The sequence below is a fragment of the Muscardinus avellanarius genome (assembly GCF_963383645.1).
Source record: "Muscardinus avellanarius genome assembly, chromosome: X".
Classification (NCBI taxonomy): Eukaryota; Metazoa; Chordata; class Mammalia; order Rodentia; family Gliridae; genus Muscardinus; species Muscardinus avellanarius.
Genome location: NC_137792.1, coordinates 77,568,957 through 77,593,488, shown reverse-complemented (window position 1 = coordinate 77,593,488; position 24,532 = coordinate 77,568,957). Strand labels below are relative to the sequence as shown.

Here is a 24,532-nt window from a genome sequence, read left to right as displayed (position 1 = left end):
GGCCATCTGGCTTTAACACCTGAGCTCCCAACCACTGCGCTTGACTGTCTTTTGTTTAACAAGAGCAGCTTGCAGTATAGCTGCTGCCACAATGGGTCAAAGGGCACTCACAGTCATCTTGCTTGAAAATGGCAGAGCAGGAAATGATTTGGAGTTACCAGAGGCCCATATACTTCCACACTGCCTCACCTGTTATAGGGCCTGAGGCATCCCCCCAGGCTTTTAAAAGATAATGACCTACTATTGCAACCATTAAGCACAGCGAAGACTTTGCATGAGTCTCTCTTACCTTTATACGGATACCAGGGCCTTATGGAGTCTGAGCCAGAGTAGAGGGGTGTGAAGGAATGGAGGAGGGATGGACCAGATACTGGGGCTACAGCCATGAATCAGAGAAAATTGTCTCTACAGTCACAGGGCTCACAACTTAAGGAGGGAAAGTAAATAGCACGCATACTATAGAGAGGGAAACTGAGGCCCAGAGACTTCAAATGACTTACCCAGGAACACACATTCAGTGAGTCACAGATCCGGGACTCTTTGCTCAGTCTCCCAATCCAGTGTTATCTTCACTATGGCAAGAAAAAAAAACACAAACAAGTTCAAATGAAGGAAGAGTATGATAAAATTAAGAGAAATGTGAGGCAAGCAGGGTCAGGCAGAAAGGTAATTCTATGGAATATGGAATATGGAGTTTATTATGGTTGGGTCTGAAATGTCCGCCCCCCCCCTCAAAGTTCGTGTGTTTAAAGCATGGTTTCCAATGCAATAAGGTTCAGAGGTGGGGCATGGCCAGGAGAGGTGGGTCACTGAGGGTGTGGCCTTACCCCTTCCTCTCTCTCTCTCTCTTTCTTCATTTATTTCTTTCTCTCTCTGTGTCTGTGTCTGTGTGTCTGTGTCTGTCTGTTTATCTGTCTGTCTCTCTGTCTCTGCTTTGAAGCTGCCATGAGCTGAGCATCTTTCCTCTACCACACTGTACCACCATGATGTTTCTGCCTTGGAGCTAGCTGACCATGGACTGAACTTCTGAAGCCATGAGCCCAAATAAAACTTTCCTCCTCTAAGTTGTTCTTGTCAGATATTTTGCTCACAGTAAAAAAAAATGGTGATTAACACAGAGTTCAAAGAATGCTTCAGTCAGAATATGCCCTCCTCCAAATTTGTGTATTGAAAGTCATTGGCCAATGTGGTAGCATTAAGAGGTGGAACCAGGCATGCTGGTGTATACCTATAATCCCAGTACTTGGGAGGCTGAGACTTGGGAGGATTACAGGACTGAGGCCAGGCTTAGCATAGAAAAATAAATTGAGTGTGGTGGCATACACCTGTAATCTTAGTACTTAGGAGGCAGAGAGAGAAAAATCATAGATTTCAGGACAGCCTCAACAACATAGTGAGACCCTGTTTCAAAATAAAACATAAAATAGGACTGGGGGCATATCTTGGAGGTAGAATGTTCTTGGGTTCAATCCCCAGGACCAAAAGAAAGAAAAAATAAAAAGGGTGGGGTATGTAGCTCAGAGGTAGAATGCTTCTGGATTCAATCCCCAGTACAAAAAAAAAGAGGTGGAATCCCTAGGAGGTAAGTCATGAGGGTGGAACCATCTTGGATAGAATTAAGTCCCTTATAAAGGCTTGCAGGAGCAGTTTTGCTCACTCCTACTCTTCCACCATGTTGAGAACACAGTGTCCCTTCTACTCTGAAGGACACAGCAAAAAGGCACAGCAACAAGGCAGAAAGCAACCCTCACCAGACACTGAACCAATAAACTTCTGTGGTTTATAAGCCACCCAAGTCTCTGGCATTTTGTTACAGCAGCATAAACAGATAAAGAAGGGAGAAGTGTCCAGGTGGAGACTTGTGATCAAAGAAGTCTCAGTGTCTATTGAGTTCCAGTGAAGTCCTATGAAAGCCACTGACAAGCAGCCTGCACTCTTGGATAGTTTCTGGACAGCCAGTGAGAGACCACATCCACCAGACCCATGAGTCTTAGACATAGTCCAACAAGGTCATGCATTCAGGAATTGGGAACGTAATTCTGTCTGTTCAATATAAAGAAATAATTACATACCTTTTATGCAATGTGGTGCTCGTGATACCTTCCTGAGTTTTCATGGCAATCACTACCACCACCTCCATCCCAACTCACAAGATGTTCTGCCTATTGTGGTCAGCATCTGTCATGTTGTAGACAACATACATCCTGCCTTAGAGACTGGATTTTTCCTATAGTCTCTCCTGATGGGGCAGCATTATGTGGATATTAGTAGGGGCAGATAGTAAGGGCTTTCTAACCCTCCCTGACACACCGAACTGGAGGCTTGGGGCAGAGAGGAGAGCTAGGAAGGGAGCAAACTGGCCGCCTTTTCCCTTTGGGAGGGAATTGCAGGGTTTGAACCCTGAGGACACTGGGCCTGTGGCCTGGCCTCCTAGGGAGTTCTTGCTGAGTGTAGAGGTGGGGGGTAATCTGCATTTGGGATAAAGCCTACCCAGTGCTTGAGTGTTATTGTCATGGAGACTCAGGAAGGTGTTATTAGCATCTTTTCAACTCCATGGCCTGTGTGGTCCAGTCCCTTGCAATCTTAACAGTAGCACACCATCACCCTGGCAACCCATTAGTCTAGTGTTGTTACTATGGAAACCTAGGCACTGATCAGTTCGGGAACTTCTGAGATCTGTGCTGAGGATCCGCCCCAGAGGTCTATTCCATAGACACTGAAAGTAGTTTAGGGTCTTTTCTGAAGTGAACTCAGAGTCCTCAAGACAGGATAGAATTTGGTCCAAAGAGTGGCAGGTCTGTGTCTCATTACCATGAAAATGGTGCTTCTAAGGATCTCAAAGCATATTGCAAAACCCTCTATCCCTTCAAAAAATTGAGGCTGGTAGGAAAGGGGCCATGCGCCTATATTTTGTTCACTTGCCTATTCATTCATTCATTCATTTGTACATTCATCATTTAGTAAGCACCTATTAATATAATGGGCTCTAACTGGAAGAAATGCCTGCTTACCCACTCTCCTCAAGAAAATCAAAGGGTAAGGGACCATTTTAATTCCTGCTTCAACTTTCATTTGAGGAAAGGGTATTGGCACTCCAAAAGGAGTGAGATAAGACAAACACACACACACCACATGTTCTGGGACCAGACAGAAGCTTTAAATCCAGGCTCAACAGTGTATGCCTGTAATCCAAGTACTTTGGAGACTGAGATAGGAGAATCACAGGTTCGAGGCCAGCACATGGTAACTTAGAGAGACCCTATTTCAAAATAAAAAGGCTAGCCGGGCGTGGTGGTGCATGCTTGTAATCCCTGTGCTTGGGAGGCAGAGACAGGAGGATCACGCAGGTTTGAAGCTAGCCATGCTGGCTTCAGAGGGACCCTGTTTCCAAACAAAATAAATATAAAATAGATCTGGGAGTGTAGCCTGGAGGTAGAAGGGCTTCCAGGAACCCCAGTACCACCAAAAAACAAAACAAAAAAACAAAACAAAAATAAATAAATAAATAAATAAATAAATAAATAAATAAATAAATAAATAAATAAAAAGGCTGAGTGTGTAGTTCAGAGGCAGAATGTGTAGTTCAGAGGCAGAATGCCCCTAGATTCCATCCCCAACACCAAAAAATCTTGGCCCAGTTTACTATCTGTGTGACTTTAGGCAATTTACTTAAGCATATTAAGCCTTGCTTTTCTCATTTACAAGATGGGGATAAGAATTTGTACTTCATGTATTTGTTGTAGAAAATAAATGAATATAAGATATGTAAAGCACTTAAAATAGTACCTAGCATATAAGTATACAATAAATGATAGCTTTTATTATCTAATGATGCCTCAAGCAATGTTCTTATAGAGCCAGGGCTGTTATATGACAGTTGGTTACTGTATACTTTGAAAACGAAAAAGGGATTGTGGCAAGGGAAGACTCTGTGCCACCAAGGATCTGGCTGTAAGTGGCACTTTAGAACTTTTCCAAAGTGCTTTTGGATCCTGTATCTCCATTGAGCAGAAAGACAACAGCAAGAAGCACAATGATCATCGCCATGTTAATGATAAGGGAAGTGAAGCTAAGAGGAGAGAGTGGCCCAGCTATCAAGTGGCAAAACTGGGATGGAAATTTTCCCTCTGTCACACCATCTTTGGGTCCTCAGCTGCACTTTGAGGAGGACAGCAGCCAGGAAGGGATAAATTATGAAGTAGGCAACAGAGGAGCCATGCTCAGTAATGGGAATTGGTGGGAAGCAGCTCCTTACAGCTCATGCTTCTGCAAAGAGGAGCCAAGGTCAAAGCTGAGAGCAGAAAAGGGTATTTTCTGGAAATGTTGTAGGTGCATTACAACCATCAGCAAAGGATAAGGTGAGGCCTGTGTGAGAGCTCTGCTTGAAGCTGCTTACTGAAAGCTGAACTTGGCTTGTTGAGAGCTCCTATCATTCTGAGCCTACTCAGAAAACTTTCTCTTTTGGCAGAGTCCAAAAGGGGGTAGACTCTGATCCTCTACAAAGACTTAGACTCTCCAATTAGTAGTGTGTTTTTGAGGGGTGGATACTAGGAATTGAACCCAGGGACATTCTACCTCTAGGCTACAGGCCCAGACCTTTTTTTTTTTTTAAACAGGGTCTCACTAACTTGCAGAGGCTGGCCTTGAACCTGCAACCCCTCCTATCTCAGCCTCTCAAATACTAGGATTACAGGCATGCATTACCATGCCCAGTTTATAATTTTTGAAATTTATTTCATGCTTTTCCCCCAGTGCTGGAGTACAAACCCAGGGCCTTTTACATATCAGCCAAGTGCTCTACCACTGAGCTATATCCCTAGCCCCTCACTTTTGCCTGCAGTTGTCCAATGGATGGCTAAAAGCACGATTCAAGACTTGGCATCTCTGTTTTCATTTTGCAACTGGCTTTTTTGCTCTGAATCACCTTGGATTCCTGTAAAAACAGTTATGGTAGATTAGCATCTTTCAGGGAATCCAAAGTATCCTCCAGGTAATAGCAATTTTCTTCTGCCGACAAGACCCTGCTGACCATTCCTGAGATGATGATGGAGCAGACCAACCACACCTAATCAAGATTGCCTGCTTTGGCGGCTTTGCAAAGTCTCCAGCTATGCAGATCTCCAGCCCTTGCCCTCATTTCCCTTTCTATAAAACCTTGAAGTCATTTTTGGCCCGTGGAAGTCAGGGGTAAGGATACGGGGCCCGTGCCTTCCCAGTGCAGCTACACTGATTAAAGTCCCTTTCATGCTTTTCTTTTTTTTACCATTACCTTTTCTGTTTGGTTCTGGGGGGAAATGGCTGGACCTGATTTGTCTGATCTCCAGAGTCAGGCCTCTGGCTAGAACTTTAGTAACAATCTGATACTTCTGTTCCCAACCCTGTGGCTCCAGTATCTAGCTGATGGCTAATGGCCTCACCTAGGACTTTTGCTTGTTGAGTCAAGCAAGATGCGGTATTGTTTTCATGGCATGTGCAGAAGCAATATTAAAAATAAGTTTGTTATAAAGAAAAACGAAGTAGCCAAGCATGTGCAGAAGCAATGTAAAAAATAGCTTGCTATAAGGAGAGAAAGAAGTAGCCAGCCAGTACTTGGGAAACTGAGACAGGAGAATAGCAGGTTCAAGGCCAGCCTCAGCAACTTAACTGAGGTCTTTCCTGTTTCAAAATCTAAAAAAGGGTTGGGGATGTAATTCAGAGTCAGAATGCCTCTAGGTTCAATCCCCAGTACCACAAAAAAAGGGGATCCAGAAGTGTAAATGCCCTGGATTCAATCCCCATAACAGCAAAAATTAAATGAAAAATTTTAAAAATTAAAATTTTTATTCTGTTTGGTTTGAAAACAAGAGTAACACCCTGACTCATGGCCTCCTGAATCTCTGGGTTAAAATATACCAATCACCTGGGAGTATGGGATGTAGACAGTGGTAACATCTTTGAAAACCTTTGATAAGCACTATGGAATGGGCATCAGCTGATCCGAATGTTCTCTGCCCAGAAACACCTTACAAGGCTGCACTGGCTCAGAAAGAGAAGAAGAGCAGCTCTGGATTTGGGCCTTGGCAGGGGATAGGGATGTTCCTGGAGACTTTCTCATGAGCACAGTCAGGAAGCAGATGTGCTCGCTGCCTCCAGCAGCTACAAGACTGCCCACAGGAGCAGCGGGGGTGCTTGGAGTGTACCTGGTAAGGGGAAAACCTGTGGAAACCTAGAGTTCGCTGAAAGAATAACTTCTTGGGACCAGATAACCTGGGACATTCCCGGAAGAATAAAAAGGAGGCCAAGCTGCAGCCCTTTCTCACAACAAGCTTCAATTCCACACCCGGAAGTGGCAACTTCCTCCCTCTTCCACCTGCATACCATGCACAAGCCCACTTAGTATACCTGTAAACTGTAATAGGGTACTCATCAGGAGCAAATACGCGTGTTTTACAGGCCCAAGAGGAGCTTGCTGCAAAGCAGAAGTGACTGCAGTTACAGAGATAAGCCAGCAGGGGGAAGCCTCTCCTGCCACAATGGATTTCACCCAAAGACTGAACAGGCTGGGTAGAGAGAGGGAGGCTGAGCAAACTAAAGGAAAGGGAAACAACCAAGAAGCTTTCGAAGTGTCCAGCCAATCTGTGAACTGACTTGGGCACACACTGCCTCCCATTCCTGGACTGAGAGGTCTCAGCCTTTCATGAATAGCTGACAAGTTGACAGAGTATTGGGCAAATTATTGGGAGAGGATGATGTACTCTGTCCCCCCAGCCTAGAGCCAGGAAAGGAACCAGCCAACAGGCAGCAGTTCAAAGGAACCTCTCATCAAGCAAGTCACAGCCTCTAAGACCTGCTTCATCATCTGTGAAATAGGTGTAAGATTATAGATCCTTTCCTCTGTTGTGCTTAAACACAAGCTGTGCTCTGCTTACAAAGACCTCTCTGCAGGTCTTAGCTCCTACTTCTGCAGGAATCCTTCCCTGACCGAATCCACCTGGAGGGCTGGGCTTTCCCTCCAGCGGCCTTGCCCCAGCTCCTGGTCAGATGTTCAGTGTGACTTCCTGAATAACATCTGTCTCCCTCTCAAGGTTGTAAGGAATGTGATGCATAGTAGGCACTCTATAAGCATTCAGTAAATGTTGACAAAGGAATTTCTTTTGTAAGTGGATGAAGGGAGTGAACCCAGGACCTCACACATGTTAAATGCATGCTCTACTGCTGAGCCACACCCCCAGCCTGAGAAAGGAATTTTTATAGCCCTTTACAGATGAAGCACTTTTGTATGCAAACCCCGTGTCTGTGAGCACCTGCTGAGGGAGGCAGTTTTCCCCCTTTTTGACACAGGCACAGAACTCTACTGTACCAAACAATTTCACTTCAGAAAATTCAGTCATTATGCACCTGCAAAGGAGCTAGGGATTATTATTATTATTATTATTATTATTATTATTATTATTATTTTAGAAATGAAAAAAATCAAGGTCTAGCAAGGGGAGGTCTCAAGTCTCCAGGTCCTATGCTTGAAGGTGCACATGGTCACCTTCAAAATGGTTATGCCCATGCACAGCTTGGCCAGGACTTGTGGGGTTGGAAAACACAAAGGCTTTGGGAATATGGGAATAAGCCTAGGTTCCAATGCTGGGCTCACTAGTCCTTCAAAGCTAGAGGGAAATTGGGTCAGCTTCCTGAGGCTGGCAAACTTGGCTGCCACTTAAATGGCTGAAAAAGCAGAGTGGCAGAGAAACAGAAAAGGGAGGCCTGAGGAAGTTAGGGGAGCAACAGACAATGTAGTCCAAATGGGTACAGAGGGCATGGCGGCAGCAATAGGTAGCGATGCTGTCACTCTCCATACACCTCCTTTTCTTGGAGCCTCTCGAGGCAAGATGAGGAGCAAATATTCTTCACTGTCCCCAACACGGTGTCTCTTGCTGATTGTTCAGGGGATTGATTAGTGTGAAGCACTAGGGCACTTTCTTTTTTTCTGTGTGTGTGTGTGTGTGTGTGTGTGTGTGTGTGTGTGTGTGTGTGTATTTTACTGGGGATTGAAACCAGGACCATTGTACCTCCAAGCTTAAATTGCCAGTGCCTTGGTTTCCTCAACTATCAAACAGAGTTGTGATAGGGGCTAAGTCAGAACAAGCAAAGTTCATTGAACAATACTTAGCACAGGAGAAGCACCCTATGCAAGCTTGCTAGCATTATCTAGCTGTGTCCCCTTAGGAAGATAATTCTTTTCTTTTTGTACTGGGGATTAAACCCAGGGGCATTCTACCTCTAAGCTATACACCCATCACTTTTATTTTTTATTTTGAAAAAGGATCTTGCTAAGTTGCTGAGAGTCTTGCTATGTTTCTGAGGCTGGCCTTGAACTTAAGATCTTCCTGTGTCAGCCTTCTAAGTACTGGGATTACAAGTGTGTGCCACTGAATCTGGCTGTCACTTTTGCTTTAAGAGTCTGACCTTCATCTGTTAAAAAAAAAAAAAAACCCAAGGGGCATGAGGTACTGAATAACCGTGCCCACCTCCCAGCTCCTATGTGAATAATAAATAAAGATGTGGAGGGGTCCCATTCGCGCACAGATACACGCGGAAATCCATTATAGGTGGTATGGATGCCTTTATTCATGGGGAGTCGACCGCCCGCGGAGGCTAGTGGGGGAGAGCACACTTCTCTGTCTCTCTCAGGCTTCTCTTTAATCGAGGGGCGTGGTCTCCTCTGGTAATCACAGGGCTCCGCCTCCTAGCTTTCGGTCCCTGCGGGGCAGTGGCTCAAACCTTTCACTATGGACTCTAACCTTCTAAGATTCTACATGTTAGAGGTAGGAATAACAAAGGTGGTTGTTATATGAAGATAGATGAAGGGGAATTGGGATCCTCAAAAAGTAAATTGAAAGTGGGGCATAGTGGCGCACACTTGTAATCCCATCATTTGGGAGGCTAAGACAGGGGGATCGTGGTTCGCGGACAGCCTCAGCGACTTAGTGAGACCCTTTGCCACTCAGTGAGACCCTGCTTCAAAATAAAGAATATAAATTAGGGCTGAGGGTGTAGCCCAGAGGTAGAATGCCCCTGAGTTCCATCCCCAGTACCACAAAAAAAAAAAAAAAATGAATTGACCTGACCTGCCTGGAATTACACAGCTAGTTACTGGCCAAACTAGAGTCAAGGTCCAGAGCTCTGAACTTAAGAGTTTCATGCCACTGGACTAGCTTGATTGTGACTTGCAAATCCTTTAACACTCCACAAAGATGAGAAGGCATTGGGTTCACACAATGCACAAAGTAGGAAACAGAGGTTCCAGTAGCCTGAGGCAAAGGCAAGCTTCTGCAGACCCACATAGCCCAGTGGTGGCCTTCCTTGCTGGCCGAGGTTCCTGTTTTCCGACCATATACCTGTTTCTTCTCCCAGAATTCTTCCCTATAGGTCCCTGTGGCAGGCCCTGAATTCCCTCCAAAGTTCAATAAGAAGCACTGTACTATTTTCTGGGACTCCACCAAAGCTTCACAACATCTACTTCCTCCAGGGATCCCGGGGAGAGGAGGAGGCTAAGTTTGCCAAGCTTCCCAGCAGACCCTCAGCAGAAGCAGATTCAGGACTGGAACCCAGGTCTTTAGGCCTCTGACCTTGTGTAGAAAGATACAGGTAGATTTCTTAGAGCAGGTGCCTGGCTCTACAACTCCAGAAAAGGGTCCTCACATAAGGAGCTAATGATGAGCGCTTAGTACCTCTGGAAAGGCCTCTTGGGTTGCTGTCCTAGTAAAGCTATGGCAAAGGAGAATGTTGTGGGCCTAATTTGTCCCTGACAAGGCCTTAGGACTTGTCCAGGAGACCAGAAGTTTCCAATTACTAAGGCATACTCAGAATGGGGAGTAGAACCCTTGAGGGAGCAAGGCAGTTAACCCAAGTGGAGGACAGAAGTCTGTTTCGGGTTTTGCTCACCAATCAGGAGCTGTGTACATTTGAAGGGGCAACCTCAACTCTCTGAACCTATTTCCCCATCTATAAATTGGGGATAGTGATGGTGGCCTGTTTACTTCTCAGGGCTAGAGTGAAGCTTAGCTGGGATAATGACAACTTCCCCCTTAATGAGTTTGTTCCATGGGATGGGCTCTGTACCAGACGTTTCACCTGAATCGTGATGTTCAATCCTGATGACAATGCCATACAAGCAGGCAACAGCATTCTGCTAAGGCAACACAGGCTCATCCAAGTCATGACACTGGCTTCAAGGTCAAACTAATGAGTAAATGCATCAGGATTTGAATCCTGATTTGACTCCAGATTTTGTTAGAGTAGTAGTATCAAAGCTTGGTACCAGTTTAGTAAGTTGCCTTCACTGTAGACCTTGCTGAGTCTTTCCCTCTGGCCCCAGGCAAGGGCTCAGAGGCTGCATTGAAGGGCTTGCTGTTTCATGTGAGGCAAGGTTGGGCAAACTATGGCTGTGTGTGTGTGTGTGTGTGTGTGTGTGTGTGTGTGTGTGTGTGTGTTTTACTGGAGATTAAATCTAGGGGCATTCTACTTCTGAGCTATACTTTCAGGCCTATTTTATTTTTTTGAAATAAGGTCCCACTGTTTTTATTTTTTATTATTTTATTTATTTATTTATTTGGTACCAAGGATGGAACCTAGGGGCTTTCTATCTCCAGGATACACTCCCAGACCTATTTTTATATTTATTTGGAAACAGGGTCTCACTAAGTTGCTGAGAACCTCACTAAGTAGCTGAGGCTGGCTTCGAACCTGCACAATCCTCCTGTCTCAGCCTCCCAAGCGCAGGGATTACAAGCATGTGCCACCACGCCCGGTGAGAGACCCTGTTTTCATAAATAAAGTTTTGTTGGAACACAGCCATGCCCTTTGGTTTACACATTGTCTATGCTACTGTTGCATGACCGTGGCAGGTTTGAATAGTTGGGACAGAGCCTATAATGGCCCATAAAATCAGAAATATTATCTGGCTCTTCACAGAAAAAGTTTGCTGACCCCAAACTCAAAATATTCAAAGAAGTATCCTGGGTATAGCTCTGGCTTTTGGCTGGAGCCCCAGGCAGCAGAGTGGGGAATTCCTTGCCAGGCTCCCTCGCTTTTCAAAAGAGCGCTGGGAAGATCTTCCTTTTGTTGGTTTCAGAGAAGTGCTGGCTGAGTCAACAGTCCTTCTAGAGACAGGAGAGGAAGGTACCCAGTATGTCTTCTCCGCTGTCTTCTTTGGTAGTTACCTGGCACAGGCTCACTCCAGTCACATAGACACACACACACACACACACACACACACACACACACACACACACACACAAATTCGGATTGAGAAATGTCAGTGGAATAACCTTTAGGCCTGCAAAATGGCATTATGTAAGTACCTCAGAATGGCCGCTCAGGCCAGATCCCTCAGTTCCCTTGGTTTTGGAAGCTGAGCCCAGCCCCAGTTGGGGATACCAAGTCAGCAGGGCCTTGGGAGTATCTGAAGTGTTAGGCTTCAAAGTGGCCAGGACTCATTTGACACAATGCCTGGGGGCCTGAAAAGCCATGTGTGGTTCTGAGTCTGTTTGCCTCCCTAATCTCTGTCACTTCAGAGGCTGCCTAAATTCTGGGTAGATTTGAAGCAGTATTGTCTTTCAGATTCTTTACCCATACGCTTCAGACCCTCAGCCCAGAACCTCCCAATTAGAGACAATCAGTGAAGTGAACTCCTTTCATTTTTTTCTAAAGCTCTGCATTTTGACAAACAACCCCACTTGAATTCTGTTGTCAGAATTTATTTAGTCAAGCCAAGATATCTCCCAAAGTTAGCAACTTAGATATATTTCTCTCTTTGGATTTGACATTTAATTATCTTTACAGAAAGCCACCAGCATTTACTCCATCATTTCCTGCCCCTTAGTAGACACAAGGTCAAGCTTGTGTCTACTAAGTAGTATCCAGCTGACTACATATGTGGCCCTGGTGGCTGCTCCCCTTTTCTTGTCTCCATCTCCACTGCTCACCATCCTCTTTCCCTGGTTTCATCAGGCCATATTATGCTATCTCCTACTTCATATTTCTAATGCAATGAGAAAACCATATGCATTTTGTACTTAGTTTTTTTCTCTTTGGTCAGGGGACCTTCTATTCTACTATAAAAAAGAGATTGTAAGCTGGGTGTGGTGGCGCACACTTGTAATCCCAGCATTCGGGAGGCTGAAACCGGAGGATCACGGTTTACAGACAGCCTCAGCTACTTAGTGAGGCCCTTCGCAACTCAGTGAGACCCTGTTTCAAAATAAAGGAAAAAAATTGGGCAGGGGGTGTAACTCGGAGGTCAAATGCCTCTGGGTTTCATCCCCAGACCCACAAAAAATTTTTAAAAAAGAGATTGTATTTTAGAATTAAAAGACTAGTTTCTACATTGACCTACAAGCTATGAGTCTTTGAACCAGTCACTTCTCTACTCTTAACCTGTTTTTTTTACCTGTAAAATGGGAATTGAGAGATTTCTGGCTCAATTCTGAGGATGGTGGGTTCATATTTTTAAAGAATTCTGTAAATTTTTAAAGGATTGAATGTTTATGGATAGTATTAAGTTTCCTACCTCATCACCACCCCTTATTCTTTGTTTTCATGTAAAATTAGAGCTTTGGGGATCATTAGAAAGATAACAGACTAATCAGCCCACCCAAAATCCCTTCTAAGCCCAATTCCTCTGATGACTAGTTTGCCTAAAAATCAAACTAGTAATTTTATTATTTATTTATTTATTTGGTGGTACTTGGGTTCCTGGAAGCCCTTCTACCTCCGGGCTACACTCCCAGACCTATTTTTATATTTTTTTATTTAGAAACAGGGTCTCTCAAGCCAGTGCGGCTGGCTTGGAACCTGCGTGATCCTCCTGTCTCTGCCTCCAAAGCCCGGGGATTACAAGTGTGCGCCACCACGCCCAGCCCAAACTAGTAATTTTAAAATAAGGCATTTTGCACCAATTTTCCTAAAAGGTGCTTCCAACATTTATATATTTGTTTGTTTATTTATTTATTGTACTGAGGATTAAACTCATGGGCAGTCTACCTTTGAGCTATACTTTCAATATTTTTATTTTGGGATAAAGCCTTGCTAAGTTACCACATGCTGTCCTTGAACTTGTGATCCTCCACCTCAGCCTCTCAAAGACTGGGATTACAAAGCATGTGTCACCATGCCTTGCTAATGTCATATTTTTAAATTGCAGTGTTGAAGCATTTTGTCAATGACTACACAGTTTTTTATGCTTATGGGTGACTTCTATTTTATCTCTCATTGAGCAGTTTTATGATTTATTTTTTTTTTGGTGTGTATGTGTGGGCGGGTCTGGGGATGGAACCTAGGGGCATTCGACCTCTGAGCTACAGCCCCTGCCCTATTTTTGTATTCTTTATTTTGAAACAGGGTAAGTCTTAATAATTCGTAGAGGGCCTCACTAAGTAGCTAAGGCTATCTGCGAACTGTGATCCTCCGGTCTCAGCCTCCCGAATGCTGAGAATACAAGAGTGTGCCACCACACCCGGCTTCAGTTTTATGATATTTTACCAAGATTGTTGAAGACACTTTCTTTAAAATCATGTAGTTATGGCACTAAATGCTTGTCAAACTATAAATTCCCCACAAGAGTCATCAAATGTACCAATTTTAATCACTCCTGTCTCTTTTTCATTGGGTTTTGCTCTGCATTATATAATGCCTTTATGTACCTAATGGGTTTATTAATCAAATTAACATGATCCCAATGTTCCTTTTGTTCTGCAAGATATTGACAATTTGACAAGGATGAAGAAGTGAGATAGATGGGGCAGAATTGTATTGAACTCCTTACATTTATTTTTCAGGCTATCTCTTTCATTAAGCAACTCCACTTTGTAAAATATCAAATGATACATAGAGTCATTACCAAATGTATTTATTGCTAAAAACATGACATTTTCTAGAAAGGCAAACTGGCTAAAAAGTCCAAAAATATTCAGAAGTAGATAAAATAGAAGACACCCACCAATATGAAACAATTTTTAGTTATAAATCCCACTTTTAATCAGCACATTATTAAAGAAATTGCTCTTTACCAATCCTTTAAATGATAAAGATACCGCAAAAAAGGACATTAAAATGTATGTCCAAAACTAAAAAGTGGGCTGAATTCTATGGGAACTGGTCATTATGCATAGATTCCTTTTATGAGCTTGAGAAAAATAGATTCTAAGGCCAATTGACCTCGAACCGATTTGGGATACAAGCACTTACCTCCCTGTGAGTTCAATTTGTGGGCACAAGTACAACCATGGCCCCGGAGGGAAAGAAACGCCCCTTCTGAACATGATCTCCTCCAAGAGTAAGGGCAAACTGTCAGATTTTAACTCTTTATTACAAAGACATATTTACACAGAACAATCTTTACAAACACAGTGAACACCATTGTGGGAAGGCAACAATTTCTTAAAGAGAAAGGCCTTAATATCTTTGTATAAATTAGTATAAGAATCATACACAACCACTTTAAATAAAGATAGCCCCCTGGCCCACCCACTACCCTCCTCTGCCCTGCATCCCCCATCTTTCTCAGGCATTGTCCCTCTCCTTCACCATGAGGCTGGGCTTGTCTGCATGTCGTGGCAGGCTGATGAGGCAGATATAGAAAGGAGGAGGAAAGCCAGGTCCCTTGTGGAGGTACCAGTGGCAGGAGAGGCTTTCTGGACACTGGGTAGCCCTCACTTTATGTCTGAGGGTACAGAGGCTGTGCCCAGTGCGGCTTCCCAGGGTGGGCCTTGAGGTACAGGCAACAGCACTGTTAGCAGCAGCAGAGGAAAAGTACTTGGGGGTAAGTGGACAGGAAGACATTGGGGTTACTGTGGGACTTGGGGGATCCTGAATCCACAAATACGCAGGTAGGCAACAGGCTTCCATCTTCCCTTTTCTCCCTCCTGGGAGGCTGTGGAAGGTTCTTGTAGAACACTACACACCATCTCATCTCTTCCTTTCCTTTTCTCCTTTTCCTCCCCTTTACTTTCCACTCTCGCTCCCCTGCTCCCCAAGGAGAGTTCACTAGGATTAGATCATTTAAGACTGACCATGGTTCCTATCACTCAGCTTTGAGTAGTCTCAGTCAACCAGCACAGTAGTCTCAGTGCCTGAGCTCCCCTACTAAAGTACCCCGGACCTGGGAGTACTGCCAGAACAGGGGCAGCTGGCCAGTTCTGAAAGCTTCCAGCCCAGGTTGGAGATGGGGCAGCAGGGCAAGGCAAGGGAGGTGGTAGCAGCTCCGTCCCCAAGAAAGGGCAGCTCACAGCAGCTTTCCTCTTCCCCCTTCCCAGCCACCACCAGCACTCACTCCAGACAAAAGGCACTTCTCTCATTCTGCAGAGACATCATCAAGAGGGAAGAGGACATTGTAAGGTGGGACTTAGGAGATCCAGTCTCCATTCTGGCTCTGCAGTGACCCTGAGCAGGTCACTTCTCTCTCCAGGGCTCTGCTTTCACAGAGGATTTGGCATAAAGAGGCTGAGCTAAGTGATCTCCAGGGGTCCTTTCAGGCCTAATAGTCTATGACTCTTGGCAAAAACAACCCTCCTTCTCAGCTTTTACTCCCAGGAGGGTATAAAGCCCTGTCAGGCCCAGAGTCCTCCTCTCCTGACCTAGAGCTTGAACCTATCCCTCTCCTGGAAGGAGAGGTTTAGGAGACATGTTAGGGTAAGAAGTGAGGAGATCCTTCATGGGCTCCTCTTCTTCTCTTTAGCCAAGCCAAATGCAGGGACAGGGAAGAGGCCACAGCAGTGATTCCTTTTCTCTCTAGGACCTCAACCCTCTTCACCAGAGGACCACACCCTTATCTCAGTGCCCACCATGCACCCTCTCTGGACCCCAATCTCCAGTGCCTTTAACTAGAATCTCTCATTCCTGTATTCCTCCCTGGAGACTGGGTGGGTAAAGGGTCCAACTGACAAGAAAACATGAACCTGCAGGAGCACATGGAAGAAGGGGGTATCTCCACCCCAATCTCGGGGCAGATGTGAGGGAAGGGCCAAGTGAAGATGTGAAAGGAAAGGACCAGGGCGAGCAATGAGCCAGGAAGAAGCTGGGTCTCCAGAATCAGTTGAGGGAGGGGCCAGAAAGATGGGTTGAATGGACTCTTGTGAGAGGAACACAATCATTCATCTGCAAGACAGGACCATGCTATTAGCTGGTGGGTGAGAAGAGCTGGGACCATCAGCAGCTAGAGCAGGTGCAAGACAAGAGCCAAATGGACGAGAGGGCTCTAGAGAAGCAGAGCAATCTGCGGAGTAGACAGAGCTTCAGGGGGCAGGCATGTGGGGCCCCCCTCAGTCCTAAAGAGACAAAAATGACAAAAGAGACAAGTTATAGGCATGCCCTCAGTCAAAGCAACCCTCAAACAAAAGAAAGGTGGGACAGCTCCCACTCCCAGTACCCTACCCCTGAACCAAAGGTCCAAGGCCCCGAGTGGACAAGCCATTGTCCTCACCACAGTGGGAGCAACAGGCCAGGTCTGGGTTGGGGGCAGGCTTGGGCTCTGCTCCCAACTGGAGCAACCTTCATTGTTTCTGTCCTTCCCACAGCTCTGGACACCCACAGCCACAACACTCCTCCTGCCTCCACCCAAGGCTTTCTGCTTTCTTCCTGTTCATCCCTGACCTGGTGAATATCCAGACTGGACACTTCAGGCATGCCCTGGGCACCCCTCCCCAGTCCAGGACCTCCAGGACTTCCAAAACTTTCCAATCTCCAGTCTGCCCAGCCCTAGGCAGCAGAGCAGAGGAGAGGCAGAGCTCAGCTCTTATGGAGTCAGGAGATCAGTCCCAAGGTTCAAGCCCTTCTCTAGGTCTCAGTTTCCCCCTCTGTAAAATGAAAGGGCTTGATGGGTGCTATACAAACTCCTTGGTGGTTCTAAGCCCATTAAGTGTTTGCTTGCTGGCCAGTGATAAGGAGCTGGGTTATTAGCTTCTAAGCTGCCCCCTTCCTTAGAGCTGTCTACTGACCAGGGGCTCCAGGAAGTACCTGCTTCAGAACGGCATGGGGCCCTTGTGGGAGAGGCGGGGCCGCTGGCGGCGGAACTTCCTCCGGCCCCCTTGCCAGGGTCCTGGTCCATTCCTTGAAGCCTTGGGCTGCACCAGGTAGCGAAGGTTGCCTTCCTCCAGCTCCTTCCCATCTGGAGACTGCATCATGGGCACTGAAGGAAGGAAAAGGCTTATTAGCTAGGAAGGCTGCTGAAAGTGGCAGGAGGCTGTGGAGGGATTCACAGACCACAGGTGTAAGAGAAGGGACAATTTCTCCATGAGATGGTACTCCTCGTAGCTTCTCTCTCTTTTTGTCTATCCTAATGAAAAATGTGCCATTTGTACTGTTTCTTGGGGCAAACAGAACCTACTATTCCCATCTTGCCATTAAGATAGCTTATTTTATATCCTTTTATTTTCTTCTCTTCTTTTCTTTTTCTTTCTTTCTTTCTTTCTTTCTTTCTTTTTTTTTTTGGTACTGTGGGGTGAACTTACACGTATTCTGCCTCTGAACTGCACTCCAGCCCTTTTTATTTTTTATTTGAAAGGGGGTCTCACTAAGTTACTGAAACTGACCTCAAACATGTGATCCTCTTGTCTAAGCCTCCCAAGTACTAGAATTATAGGTGTGTGTCACTACACCCATCCTGATTTTATATTCGTTTGACAGTTATGTTTCCAACAGCATAAACAGTTTCTTTCTTTGGAACATCATTAAGGGGTACACTACGGGACATCAGGGCTGTACTTGGGCTGGAATACAGGAGTTGGTAACCCCCATTATATCCCTACATCTGGTATACTTGAAATATTTCAGACATATCACATTCTAACAACTCCCTCCTCCATATGGACTTATAACCCGATTCACTAGTTACCCAGAATTGCATTGCTTCAGTTTCCTTTCTTTCTTCCTTTCTTTCTTCCTTCCTTCCTTTCTTTCTTTGTCTTTTTCTTTCTCTCTCTATCTCTCTTTCTTTCTTTCCTTCCCTCCTTCTATTGGTGCACTGTAGTCATACATTTTAATGGGGTATGAGATGGTAGAGGCATACTTGCACACATCACTCATTTAGCCCTTCCCCAATTCCCACACCATTCCCTTCCCTTTCCCTCCTTCCCATGTTTGGTTTAGTGAATGACTTTTATATGTACATTAGGGAATTTCCCTCTTCCCCCCTCCCATCCTCCTCAGTTAGGTCACCTTATTTGCTCATCTAAGGTTTCTCCTTCGTCTAGAGTTCCTCCTATGTCTCATTTTCTCCATTTCTTCCACGTATTAGAGAGGACATCCAACTTTTCACTTTTTGTGTACTGACTATTCTCACTTAGCATAATGTTCTCAATTTCCATCCATTTTTCCAGCAAATGAAATTATTTTGTTCCTCTCGATGGCTGAGTAAAATTCCATCGTGCGCATATACCGTAGTTTTGTAATCCATTTATCTGTTCATGGACACCTTGGCTGGTTTGATAGTTTGGCAATTGTGAATTGTGCTGCTATGTATTTTTGGATTTTGGTTATGGTATTTTAAGGCAGATCCTGAACATCATGTTATTGTACTTCCTACATCCTTTGATAGGCAGAGCAATCCACTTTTGAATACTAGGGATCTCATTCCTCACCCATGGGCATGTCAATGGTTAGGCACATCTGAAATCATGCTCACTCCTGAGGTTTATCTGTGGGTGTGGCTAGGGCATCTGTGACTCACCCTGCTTTATGTTGGGCTCAACTTGTCCTGTGACCCAATTTAGAGGCTAATAAACATGGCAGGCATGCATGCATGGATGAATGAATGGTCACCCATATCAGCATATCTGTGCACCAGGAAAGGGATAGGCTATTGCAGTTGACACCTCCCTACCGCTTTCCCTCCTGTCATTTCCAGATCACACCCTCATCCTATGTTTGATGTAAATTCCTTCCATTCCCACTCTACCTGGCTTCTATTCTGCTCTCCCAGGCCTCTCCCTACAAGGAAAGATGTAGAAAGTCTTAGAGTAGAAGTCTTCTGCTGCTAGCCTGAGCTCAGACAATGGAATCCTAGTGGTTCTTGGAGTACTTAAGAAGGATGAGGGAGAAGGCATACTTGCCAGATTTCATAAAGCCTACAGTCCATCCAGGGAAAACAATCTGGCACCCAGAAACAAGTTTGGCCACCAGAGGCAGGCCTTGCAGAGAGATGAAACAGTTCTGGGGAAGAGAAGGATGGGTTGGGTGCTTGTGCAATTCCTTGTATTCAGCTGTCCTGCAGGAATGCTGTGTATGAGGCCAGTGATAATGAATACCAGTCTCTCTCTCTCCTACATATCATCAGATTTGCCTTAAGCTATATCCCTGTCTCTGGTTGTCATATAGCCTTCCATTGACTGTTCTTCAAACACGCTCATGCTCTGGTTCCTTCCTTTGCTCCTGGGCTCCTGTGAGCCCTCTGTTTACATATGATTTTTAGCCTCTTCTTGGGCCATAAGTGGGTAAAACTTGTCCTAGGGCCCTCTTTGCCCAGGTTCCAGGGCCTCTTGTTCTTTTCCCCAGTTCACATCTAGACATGCATACCCACCCACACATGCATATTCTCTAACCCTTCAACCTTCTTTCTTCTCCCCCAAAACCCCCCACCAGATCCATTAGGACCCTACTTCTTACTAGGATCACTTGGTTAACTAGCTACTCTTTTGTGCTGATGATTAGGGTGGGTTAATGTGTCAGCTAAGTCCCTAAACGCATTACCTATGAGAATGAAAACAAAAATTATATTAGGACTTTGGAGAAGGAGGGGTAACTGGGGCAGGGAAGGAGGTACATCTGTCTGACTGATCCTGGACTCCTCTCTTGCTGACATCCATTACAGGACTGTTTCTGGGGAGGCAGAAGAGGGAAAGTCCTTTATTAAGTTCCCATCCCACCTACTGTGGCTTATGCCCTGAGTTCTGGGGACTCCTCAAGGTTTAACCTGCACACTGAGGATGTATTCAAATGGTGCTGACAAGGAGTCAGTATGAGAGACACCCTCAGTGTGCCAGGTAGTAAAGACTGTGTTGAGCACGTGGTGAGGCATAAGGGAAGGACCCTAATGGCCTTGGAAATGAAAGCAAACCCTTGATTCTCATGCCTATGCCTTCAGCTATTAGGGATGAGAAACAGCACAGGCCATCATACCCCAGGGTACAGTGGGTATGGAAAAGAGAGCTCTGCACAATCCCAGAAAGGGTGAAGTATCATCCCCATCTGCTCAGCATCCCAGACTGTGACTGCTATAGTCAAGTAGAGGGGGAGAGGGCTCTATGGAAAGGGAGGTAACAAGCCAGGATGGGGAGCAGAGACAGTGGCTTAGACTCTGGCCACGAAAATGTCTAGGCTCTATGCATATAGAGAAGAGCCACCCTGAGCTTTCTGAGTATCAGCCAGGCCCTGAAGGGCAGCCATCCAGAAAGGCCCTGGCCTTTTGTATCCCATTTGATGTTCGTGATTGGAAGGGGGCTCATTATCCTCCTCATTCTGAAGTCTGCAGGCTCCTCCCCCACCCTAAGCCCATCACCCACCTGTTTCCTACTTTTGATGGCTTACCATCAGATAACTGGCATCTGAGACACTGGCTTTGTCCTATCCAAAAGGACAAATTAGAGCCTATTGGTTCTCATCAGTGCAGATGTCCTGACTGTACAAAAGAACTCCCCTTTAGAAATGGATGCTATACCTGGTGCCCTTCAATATTTCTTTCCAACTCATTTTCTGTTCAAAGGGAGGCAGGGACCATCCCTCAAAGACTCTCAAACCTAGAGGGAGGTTTGATGGCCCATTATGATTACTTCTTGTTATAGCGCCTTCAACAATAAAGTGACAGCACCTCCACACTGAGAACTGCAACCAGAGAGGAACAAAATTTGATTTTCATGGAACCTGAACTCCAACCTTTCCAATGCACAAAGAGATATGTGTGACTTTTCAGGAAGGTACAACTTCACCAAGAATGACACAGTTGTTTTCCCTCTCCTGGTCAGACCAATCTTATGATTGCTTTACTATTTATTTATTTTTGTGTGTGATACTAAGGATTGAACCCAGAGGTGCAGTACCTCTGACCTATACCTCAGCCCTATTTTTTATTTTGAAACAATTTCACTAAGTTGCTGAGGCTGACCTCAAACCTACAGCCCTCCTGTCTCAGCCTTTCAAGTACTGGGATTACAGGCAGGTGCCACCACACTTGGCCCTTATGATTGCTTTAAAAGCCACACTCATGAGCCTGGTGTGGTGATGCACACTTGAAATCCCACCGCTTGGGAGGCTGAGACAGAAGGATCACACAGGTTCGAAGCCAGCTTCAGCTTACTTAGTGAGACCCTGTTTTTTCAAATAAAGTATAAAATAGGTCTGGAAGTATAGCCCGGAGGTAAAAAAAAAAAAAAAAAAAAGCAACTGGGTTCCACTCCCAGTACCACACACACAAAAAAATAGCCACACTCATGTTATTGTGGGCACCCTGCTGGTGACACCCCTCCCTAGCCCCTGCTTCTCCAAGGCACTGCATGTATTTCCCATATAAGGCATTGTTCCTTTGTCTCCCCAGCCTCCCGGACCAGCCACCTGCTCTAGGGCCTTGTACAATCTCTTGGTACTGGCTTTGGTTCCCAGGACACATTAGGTTCTGGTGGCCTGGCCCTCCAACTTCACTTACATTAGTCCTTTGCCACTGAGAGGCCTAGCTAAGGTTACATAGGTACCTAGCATAGAGGATCGGGAATGGAGTGGAGACAGCCCCACAGTGGGAGGGGTACAGTAGTCTGTCCTCACACTGCCACTGTGACTGTATACCTTGAGCAGGGGCTGGCAAGGGGGAGCAGGAGGGGAGAAAGAGAGGTGCTCAAAAACCAGGGACACTTGGCCAGAGCCCAACAGTTCTCAGACTCAGAAAAGCAAAAGTGTATCCCAGTTAGGAGGCAGTGGAAGAGTGGGGTGGGGGGAAGGGAGAACTGGGAGGGAACATCCCATGTCAGTACAGGATGTGGGGAGAGAGGAGAAAGCATGGTCTTCAGGCTTGGAACTTTGAAGACAAGGTAGCTCTGGGGCCCTTGTTTCTATGAAATGACAGAAAGCGGGAGGGCATATGTGCCTAGGCCCTTGGCTGGTAACCACCTTCAGAGAGGTATCTTCCTCGGCTCTAGGTGAGGTCAGGGCTGAAAAGGCAATGGGAACCTCAGAAATTTCCAGTGCTAGGCTTAAGCAAAATGTGAAGGCGACAAATGTACCCAAGCAGGGTGTGCAGATGACATTATGAAAAAGGGTGAATTAAAAGAAGAAATGGCAGAGTCTGGGCCAGAAGCACACAGTGTTCTGGTAGCCTGGCCAACTTCTCTTCCCTTGAAGCCAGCTCTACTCTTTGCTAGTATGGCCACAATGGCTGGACCCCCAAAAGGCTCCTATGGTATCTGTTGGCCAAGGGTCTCTCCAGAGCCTCTTGGGTAACACCAAATGTACAGACTGGAAACCCCAGCTTCTTCTAGGACACCCTTTCTGCACCCACTCTTTCTTCCCTGATGGTGCCATCATAGACCATTTCCCTGTGGTAGAATTGTGTATTTTGTCTTGGCAACTCTCCTGGTTGCTAGCTCCTAGGAACAGGCCCCTCCTTTCCTGCCATTGCCTGCCTGACAGGAGTTTCTGAGGAGAAAGCCTGTTTCATTCTTCCCAAGGGGATGGCTGGCTTGGTGCTATGGTCTTGAAGAAGGAGGCCACTGGACAGCTACCTGAAGGGAAAAGAGGCCAGACCCAACTCATGCTCCTTCTGAAAAACCTAGCAGGACTCCTGGCGTCAGGGAAGTGCCAAAAAGCAAGAACTGAGAAAGGAGATGGCCTATAAAGAGAGGCAGACAGAGTTGGCCAGACCCCCAGAGGCTCCTGGGCTGCAGGCCATCTCTCCTCCCCTGGAGGGCTTGGAACCAAGTCAGGCATTGTGAGTTTCCTCTAGGAAACTCACTGCTCTGCCCTCTTCCCTACACTCTCATCTCCCTGTGGCTTGGGCCCTGGCACAGCCATTAGTCCACCTGGTCTCCTCCTTCTGTGGTGCCAGGCAGGCAGCAGTGACAGCCAGATCACAGGACTGTGGCAGCTAGAGGTGGGAGCTGGCAGCCCCAGGAGAAACTGACACACAGAGGACAGACAGCCTGGTCATAGGCTGCTGGGGCATGGGTGGGGACCAGGTTTGGGGCAGGCAAAAGAACATGGTGCCAAGTACTACCTGGTGTGGGGGATTGGCATGGTGAGGAGTGCATGCAGGTGTCAGGTCAGTGCCTATGTTTCCTGCTTTGGTGCCCGGAGGCAGGGGGACTAAGGTGAAGCATGTGTATTCCTGCAGCAGACTGGAAGATGGAAAGGGGACATGAAAGAGCCAAGTCCCTGGAGTAGCATGGAAACTGTGGGGAGGGTGTCCTGGGACTGGGAGGTGACAGGCTGGCCCTGGGGAGGCAGCCTCTGCTGCTCTGCAGGCTGAAAGTAGCAACATTTGGGATCCATGCACTCCCACCCCAGCTCCTGCACCCGCTCCTGCCTATGCAACAAGTGTCACGTCTGCATGTTGGCACATCATTCCAGTGGCCAGCGCCACTGGACCTCCTAACCTCTAGGAGCCAGAGAATTTTCAACTTGGGAGCCCAGCCCACACAGGCCAGTTCCCTTGACTGACCCACTCAGGAAGCTGGGCATGTCCTTCTATCCTTACCACGTGGGGTGCAGGGTGCAGGACATGAGGTGCATACTGGTGGCCTGAGCTCCTTAAGATGGCATAAGGCGTCAGGCTGGTGATACTCCAGGCCATGCAGATCCCCCTACCCCAGAGAAAACGGTTCCCGCAGCCTTCCACCCCTCACCCGAAGAGCCCTGTCAATTGGCCACTGGATGCAGCCAGCGGTGGCTGCTTCTGCAGGGCTTGCTCTGGGATCCCCTGGAGGCAGAGAAAGTGCAAATGGGGAGAGCGGAGAGCTCCTTAGCTGCAGCCCGGAAAGGTAGCGAAGAGCAGGCGAGCTGGAGGGTGAGCACTCACCTCCACACACCGCAATCAAGGAGAGCCAGAGCAGCAAAGCCTGCACGCAGAGCCGCAAATTCATGCTGCTCCTCTGGCTGCCGCAGCCTTGACCGGCCAGCGGGAAGGCGAAGAGGTCGGGCGCCTGGAGGCAAAGGGAGAAGCACAAGCGACGGGTGGGTGCGGGAGTGGAGCTTGATGCTTCCCGGTCGCCTGGCAAGTGTGCGAGCCCCAGCCTTGCTGTAAGCTGCAGACCCTCGCTCTGGCGTGCAGCCTCCGCTCCTCTGCAATTTTTTTTTCCCTCAGCGGCGAAGCTGGATGCTGCAAGAGCTCTTTCCAAGCGACTAGCTGTGCTTGGGCTCGTGACCCAGGCTTTCAGCAAGAATGCTTCCCGCTCACTCCAGGAGCTGCATTTTGTAGCTTGTGGCTTGGCCGCGAGCCCACTTGGTCATGTGGTCATTGGGAGGGCTGGGGGGGGGGCAGGAAGAGAGAGAGGGAGCGAGCCTCCCTCTCAGCTCGCAGTCTGCGGCC

At 46.6% G+C, this 24,532-nt stretch overlaps 1 protein-coding gene across 1 annotated transcript; it reads right to left on the bottom strand.

Moving 5' to 3' along the window:
* Positions 1-16,988: 16,988 nt before the first annotated feature.
* On the bottom strand, positions 16,989-24,086 carry APLN (apelin; the record flags this gene model as incomplete). The annotated part of the gene is made up of 2 exons (XM_080718544.1): positions 16,989-17,155; positions 24,023-24,086. 2 exons carry the CDS (start codon positions 24,084-24,086, stop codon positions 16,989-16,991), a joined length of 231 nt encoding a protein of 76 aa, XP_080574670.1.
* Positions 24,087-24,532: the final 446 nt, after the last annotated feature.